This window comes from Emydura macquarii, unplaced genomic scaffold (genome assembly GCF_026122565.2).
Source record: "Emydura macquarii macquarii isolate MOO-44397 ecotype Brisbane River unplaced genomic scaffold, CSIRO-AGI_Emac_v2 contig_2846, whole genome shotgun sequence".
Taxonomy (NCBI): Eukaryota; Metazoa; Chordata; order Testudines; family Chelidae; genus Emydura; species Emydura macquarii.
The window spans coordinates 4,816,579-4,824,629 of record NW_027132983.1 but is presented as its reverse complement, the minus strand read 5'-3'; the positions used below and the strand labels follow the sequence as shown (position 1 = coordinate 4,824,629).

Genomic DNA, 8,051 nt, shown 5'->3' with positions numbered 1-8,051 from the left:
ACACAAAGCACTTTTCAATATATACTTCATAAAATTTCATTCAGATCTAGATAGTGCAGAAAATGATTATCTTTTTCTTTAAAAAAAGTCAAAGCAACAAACCATAGTGATTTTCATCCAAAATGCCAACAGCCCACACTCTGTAATTAATAAGGAAATAAATGTCTAAATTACTAACTGAAAAGCATCAACACAATATATCACAACTACTTTGATCTCCATACACAAAGCCAAATATAACTTATCTTTGAATTGTTATTTATAAACTAAACTGAGTTTCATATAACAACTTTTTAAAAAAAATACTTTTAAGAAGCCATTGCAATACACTTAAACAATGAAATGGCCTCCATTATTGAGTGTTGCACCGAAACAAATTCAAGCAATTTATTTAAAAAAAAAATAAGAGAAAGAAAACCTGATCGTTTCAACTTTTTGAAACAAAGGAAGCCTGTTCATTGCCCTGTATATAGGATCACAATGCTACATCCAATGTGTTATATTTTGGCTTCTTTTGTTATTTGCTAGCAGTATCTACATTATGTACCCCCCGCACCAAAAAAAAAAAAAAAAAAAAAGCAGGCAAAATCAGAACACAGTTGTAATAAAACATCCAAGGTGCAATATTACAGAAATTTTCAAAGAGCTGAGCAATTTTTATACTATCAGCAGGAAGTGCTTTCTTAACCCTACAAATAGTTAAGGATATTATCTACAGGTTTGTAAACAAATTACATTCTTTTTTTTTTTTTTAGGACATAAATAAGTTAAAATAGTCAGAGCAATTTGAGCAGAAACAAGGCAACATGCCAACAAAGAAACTTTATATATATATATAACTATATATATATATAGATAGATATATACATATATATAGTTAATTATGTATATATTTATATGTATATATCTCTATATATAATCTCATAAACGTTTATTAAGTTCCTCTGTCCAACTGGTGCAAATCTACTGTGCAAGTTAAGCTTTGCAACTTCAAAAACTTTATTTAAATTAATCTATACAATTGAGTCCATGCCACACAAGCATTTCAAAAAACTCACAGACCAGTGAATTGGATAAATAGCCTCAGAAAAGAGTCCTCTGCATTTCCTGCTTTAAAAAAAGGAGAGAGAGAGACAGCGAGAGACTGGGAGGTGGGGGGAGGGTAGGGTGGAGGCTGGAAGTGTACAGTACATTCATGCAGGAGGGGTTTTTTGTTTGTTTGTTTTAGTTTTTCTGCAAGGGAGCAAAAAGGGGTATGTAAATCAGCCATTCATTCTTTCCCCAAAACCACTGTGATCAGCAATTCATTCACTTGTCACAAAGTGAATAAGAGTTCAAACAGCTTTTCAGCCAGCACAGTTTTTATATATCTTTATCTATATATATATATATATACTTCTGTTGCTGTTTTTATTTTTTATTTTTTTGCAGTGACATTTCAGCTAAAGTGATGTCTCCAGGCTATGTATTGGGCTTCCTGGACTAGAAGAGGTAGCTGATTTACTTGTGTCAGTTGTAAGATTTATTCCACTGTCGATAGCACTGTTGTTCTTGTTCAGCGAAGACGGTGGACTAGAGTTTTGCTTGAGAGCAGGGTCTTCTTCTAGGTCTGTATCATCAATGAGAGGGATGTGGGGTTGGGAATCTTCTATCCTAAATTCAGGATGAGTCATAAAGTTGTGAATGGAGGTTCTAGATTCTGGTTTTTCTAACCCTTCATAGAGAGAGCTACGGAATGCCTTCACGACGCGGATCTGAAGGGAAAAAGAGGAAAGAGATATCAGAGATAAACCTTTCGAGAACAAAACTGCTAGAGAATGCTTTTTGAAAAACGTAGCACATGGTTAGGGCAGTGCAGGCAGCTGAAGTCCATAGTCTCTGGATGTTATATGCATAAATGAGTGGCTCAGTTTTGTGCATTTTGAGTGTCTGTACCAACTGCAATATTAAAACAAATTGAGTTTAAAGCCATCAAAGAACTGATGGGAAGCACTGGTTAAAGAAAGCGAACGTCCACTCATGTGGTACATCCCTAGTAAAAGACAAGCCATGTTAATTTTAATGCAAATGTAGAACCATGCATGTGGATAGTTTTGCAGTGAGTAAGTAGGAAGGCTTTTTTTTTTTTAAAAAAAAGTCTCATTTCTATAGTAAAAACCCCAACATATAACATATCACACTTCACAAACGGGAAGGCACAAAACACAGACACAGTTGGATGGGTACGTATGAGACACACAGACAGGAGGCCAAATGTGTGAACTGAAAAAAATATAAATGTTTTCAAAGCAAAATCTAAATGAAGGCAGCCAGGAGCACAAAAAGCCAAGCAGACAAAATACTAGGCAAAACCATGCTACCACGAGGGGAAAGGAGGGAGGAGTCACAGTTACCACATGAACACAAATAATTGGCACACAACAACTACACTTGGAAGCCTGGATAATGTGAACACAGAATTGTTGATCCAACTTTTATTTTTCCTTCATGCATATGTGAAGTAAACACTCGAGTATAGACCCACTGTTCTAGCCAGTTAATTGTTTTTTTTTTAATATACAAAGACCTTCTATAAAATAATGTACTGATTGTTGGGTTGCATAGAATTGAGTTACTTAACAGCAAGTTCTTTCATTTTCTGTGTCTCAGTTGTGAATACCCTTCATAAGGTTAAATTCTGAAAGCTGCACATTTTATGCCATGTCTGCAGTCCTTTAATTATGTCAGTTTAGTATGCTAAAAAGAATGTATTATTTTTAGCCACCTGTCAGTTAGAAGACAGGTGGAAGAAAGCTACAAACATCTGCCAGTAGAAAGCGATAGGAGCAAAGAGCATTGTTGGGGGGGGGGGGGAAGGCAGTCAGTGTTTTGTGTTCGGGGGGAAGGATGCTAGCTATAGCATTTTGAGCAGTCCATCGGTTCAGAAAAGAAGTGAAGGGTTGCGCTATGCGCTACTAGTGACAAAACATAACTTTTTGAGGGGGAAAATCAAAGGAAAAAACAGAATGGCAAAAATATGAACTGTTAGCAATGTTTTATGACTAAGTATGAGTTCTATCCTTCTACTCACACCTCAATTTATGAGTGAATTTTTAGTGCTTATTAGAGTGAAAGACCAATGGCACAGGCAGAAAAGGTGTGAGCAGGCATTGTGAAAGCTTCTCTACGCAAGTTTGAAATGTACTGGGTGATATACATGCATATTACTGCCCTGTGTTTGATTACTGTGCTCATTAGTGGCTGGCCTACAAAGTAGTTCTAAATAAACTTGAGTTCCTCTTCTAGCTGACAGAGGCCTGTGTCTTAGAAGTGGAATGGTTCAATTCCCAGGCTTGTGTGGTTTAGCTGGTACTATAGTGTCTATCTCAGTTCTTATGCTAGCAACTGGTTATCAGAGAGCATGTCTGTGTTTCAAAGCTCCAACCAGTGGCTTAAGTGTGTGTGGCAGTACTGCAGAAAGACTGGACAGAATTAGAGGCTGATTTGGATTTGTTTTTGCCTCTTTCTTTCCTTGCTTATGCCCTCCAAAACGATCATTTATCAATTTTAAATCTTATCAATAGCATAGACACCGGCAAGGAGATAGCCCTGAGTCGGTCCATACATCACTCCCCATATAGCCAAATACACATGGTAACAGCAGGGAAACAAGTAGAAAATAGAATGTTAATGTGATCATCTCACTGTGGCTATGTGTTTTAGAAGTGAGGGGGGGAAATAGACTGGCAGAGTAGCACAGAATTACCTGAGCAGGTTCTGGGGTGCAGGAGAACGACCCCTCCAAAAGGCAGGTGGGGGTACAGGAGAAAAGCAGAGCTTCAGGAGGGAGTGTGGCTAGCCTGGTCTCTATGTATGAAATTTACAACCTCATTATATATGCCAACATACAAGTACCTAGAATTTGACCTGCAGAGCTCCTGCTATGTGGGCTTTATTTGAGCAGAATCTGCTTGAATTGTGCCATGGCACATGATGGATTTATAATGCGCAGAGATGGAGACTGGCTAAGATATGCATTTGCACTACATTTCCAGAGCAGAAAAGCTGCCATGTTAGTTCCCTAAGTTATCTCAGCCTTTCTGCCCATTTCTAAAGTGCAAAGCTGAATGCAACACCACCACAGACTAACAAAAATTAACAACATATTTCTAGTGTCTTTTTAAAAACAGGAGTCTGGTAAAAATCTTAAATCAGGAAATTTTTAAGTATGCCTACTGTTCATTAAGTTCATAAGGCAATATTTATTTTCTAAAATGCTGTTTATCATTTCTTTTATATTTTCTTAATAAGATAACTATCTGAATAAAAATAATCTATTTATCATTTAGTTACAGCAGCTTTCTGTGCCTCATCTATTATTATGGAAAATTCACTTTCATTCTCTTGAACATAGCCAATTCTAATCTAATAGATTTAAATTCTATTCTGTCAAGTGGAGTTTTTTAAAGGTGAATTAAATTTTTACTTAAATAAAAATAATCCCAAATTATGCTTGAATTGACCCTGCAGACTTTACTGAGGCAAAACTTTTATTTTAGTCACAGAAATCTGTAGTCAAGTCTTTACAGGTTAGCAAAGAATGAACAGATTTTCAAACTACACAACTCATATTAAGGTCTTTAACTATGCAAAACTCCTGCTTTGGTCAATGGAGTTCTGTCTAATTAAAGGCTGCAGGATTGGTCCAAATAGAATAGAAGATATGGTGTGTGTTTAGATAAAATTATTGAGCACAGTTTTAAATTGGAGGGGGTTCAGAGAAGATCCACAAGAACGATTAGAAAGCATGGTTTATAGTGATAACTAACAAAGCTCAATCTATTTAGTTTAACAAAGAGAGGGATAAGGAGTGACTTGTTCGCAGGCTGTAGGTACAAACATGGGGAACAAATATTTAATAATGGGCTCTTCAGTCTAGTAGAGAAAGGTATAGCATGATCCAATGGCTGGAAACTGAAGCCAGACACATTCAGATTAGAAATAAAATGTACATTTTTAGCAGTCAGAGTAATTAACCATTGAAACAATTTACCAAGCAGCATGACGGATTCTCCATCACTGGCCATTTTAAAACGCAAGATTGGATATCCTTTAGGAACTATTTTGGAGAAGTTCTATGGAGGTCAGACTGGACATTCACAATGGTCCCTTCTGGCCTTGGAATCTGTGAAATACGTGTCCAATTTGCATTCCATTCAAAGGCTTTGATCTCAATGGGTGTTTTGCAGGAGAGCGTGAGGATTAAATTTAGTATGCGAAAATCACCACCTCTTTTACTGCCTGTCAAGAGCCAAGTTCAGAGTTCAATGCTATCCCTGCTATGATTGATCTAATACCCACAATATTTCTGGAATGCAGGTCCCTGCTCATCTTCAGGTAGTAACATGATTAACAGCTGCAGAAGAAACACAAAACTCTGAACTCAGGTCTTGGCATGGTTTTGTAACTCAGAGATATTTGGGTTTGAGTGAAACCCATCAGAGAGGTGTTGAAGCACAATACAATATAATTTTCTGATAAACATTCCACATAAAATACACATTTTAAAAATACTGTTCTCTTCTGAAAGTGACCTGGCATCTTGTGGTTCTGTGTGAATCTCCCAGTGACTTATCATTTACAAGATTACTTTTATTCAGCTTAGAAGTAGATTTTTTTTCCTGCCTGCCAGCCCCTGCAGATTCACCCTGGGATGTGAAAAGCAACATTTGTCCTTTCTGGTGTGCGCCTCATCACCAGTAAAAGATTCTGCCGTAGAAATGTAATTCAAAATCTGTTAATAGATGTGAGACACAGTAGAGCTCAAATCAGTATCCCAGAGCTGCACTGACTCTGGTGCTAGCAAGAGACAGATATTTTTCATATTAAAGTTTGGAAACAAATCTGAGTACACAGGGGGTGGGTTTTAGGTGCCAATGTAATTGCATTTTCATTTGAACTAGCACTGAGCTAATTAAAAATGTTTTGTTTACAGTAATATGGTCCCGTTCAACAAAGCTCTTCAGCTTGTGCTTATTTGGAAGAATGTGAGTAGTTCCATCAGAATAATGCTTAAAGATAAGCACATGTTTAAGTGCTTTGCTGAATCTCAGCCTCTGTGTAAATATGGTAGGTCTATAATTGTATAACATTGTATTCTTTTAAATCTAAATTTATTCCTTTAAATTTACACTACAGAGCTTTGTATAAGCTTGCTTTCATTGTGCAATGTGTGAAAGTTGGCGACATATCTGTTGTGGATATCTTGGTATGTTATGAACTACATAGAATTCATGTCATGAAATTTTTTTATGACGACAATGCCAAGGAAAGACAAAACAATGAGATACAGCTCCCTTTTCTCACAGTAATGGAGACAACAGAAAAAATGAACTGCTTTTAACAGAAGACCATGGGGACAACACTTCTGGACATTTTGACATAGCTATAAGTTTCCACTTCTTTCTTCTCTGTAGCTGTAATAAAAAAAGCTCTTCAGTTTCATCCCACCCTGAAAGTTAGATTTAAAATACTGCATCAGGCAAGAAAAATAAAAGATATACAATTTTTAAATACTGCAGATTTTTTCCTCAGCAGAAGAAAAAGATTAAATCGAGAAAATCTCATCCCTAAGTACACCAGTATAAAAGTGAAATACATAGGACCTGTTTTAAGATTAACAGGTATAGTATGGTTGGTAGCGTATGGGCTTATACTCGAATGTTTACCCGGCTTCATATAAGCCAAGTATCTTGAGTTTGGTTCACATTCATTTCAGGCTCAAGGTTAAAGACTCACAACCTCTTTTTATTTCACTCTCTCCTGCTGAACCCTTTTGTCCAGTGATCTCTAGCCCTCTGGGAAAACAAACACATTTAATATTCAGACAGTAGAGAGTAGGATACTGCAAAAACAAATAAATTCAATTCTACTGAAAGGTCAGTAAGATGATTAGTATAAAAATGTAAACAAGAGGTCAATTTTGCAAAGAGATGCCAACTCTTAGGTGTACCTGACACTATCAAGAATGTGATTGTGTTTGGTTAAGCACTGTCACTGGAGTGAAGCTCTGAAACAGAACACACATGTATGAGACCTTTTGCATATGTTCACTTGTGGCTTCTTGCATTTTTAGGTGAGCAAGATCAAAATGTCCATAACCTGGGATGATGTCTGTACTGAAGTCACTGCGTAAGTACTCTGAATAATATGTTCTGTGTTGCATGGTGTAGAGGTTATGAAAATTAGAAGCTACATGAAAATGGAGTAACTTTTAGATGACTTTTTAAAATCAAATGTATACAAATGCTATGGGGTCTATTACCTTATTTTTGCATAAGCATACAGTAACTTCAGTTAGAGCTCTTAGAAGCCACATGTATTGTAGCAAGGAAAGAAGAGAACAATTGGTGTAAACATATAAACATGTGAACACAGAGAGGGCCTGATTCTGATCACACATGAGTTTTACACCAATGTTACTCCACTGACTTTAATGGCATGAGACCTGAACCATGTCCAGGGTATCTACTTTCTATAGCATCTCATCTTTAACATATCACACTATTCTTAACAAACCCTAATGTTTTGAAACTTTTGTAACATATATAAACAGGGTTTATATATTTAGTACTTTACCATTTTAAGAAACTGTCTCCATTATGGGTCCAAACCTACTGATACTGGTTTCAGTGGAACTACTGTATCTAGATAAATTGAGCAGGATTTGGCTGCATATTTAGTTTTTCAACCTACTTAGTTTCACTATAGGGGAACCACATAGGGCCATCTTCTGATCTCACGTAAACAAGTGTAAATCTGCAGCAACTTTGTTGGAATCACTAAAGTAGCCTCTCGTTTTATAGCAGTGTAACTGAGATCAGAATGTGGCATCATCTTTTCCAAGAACTAGTTTTGCAAAGGTAAGAAAAATGCATGTAAAATCATAAGAAATACCGTTCACAGTGTAGATTCTAGAATTCTGCAACATTTACAGACAAGCTTTGAGATTTTAATTCACTTTAAAATCAAATTCTGCTTATTCTACAAATCATGTTTGCTTTACTCTGAAT

General features: G+C 36.3%; 1 protein-coding gene across 2 annotated transcripts in view; it reads right to left on the bottom strand.

The window, feature by feature from the left end:
• Nucleotides 1-1,585: 1,585 nt before the first annotated feature.
• The window catches only part of LOC137166402 (plasma membrane calcium-transporting ATPase 2-like), a 348,197-nt gene continuing 341,731 nt past the window's right edge, over nucleotides 1,586-8,051 (bottom strand). For both annotated transcript variants that reach the window (XM_067568107.1, XM_067568106.1), the window contains one exon: nucleotides 1,586-1,754. In XM_067568107.1, coding sequence (XP_067424208.1) covers nucleotides 1,729-1,754 — 26 coding nt within the window. In that variant the 3' untranslated portion in view covers nucleotides 1,586-1,728. The remainder of the gene's footprint in view (nucleotides 1,755-8,051) is intronic.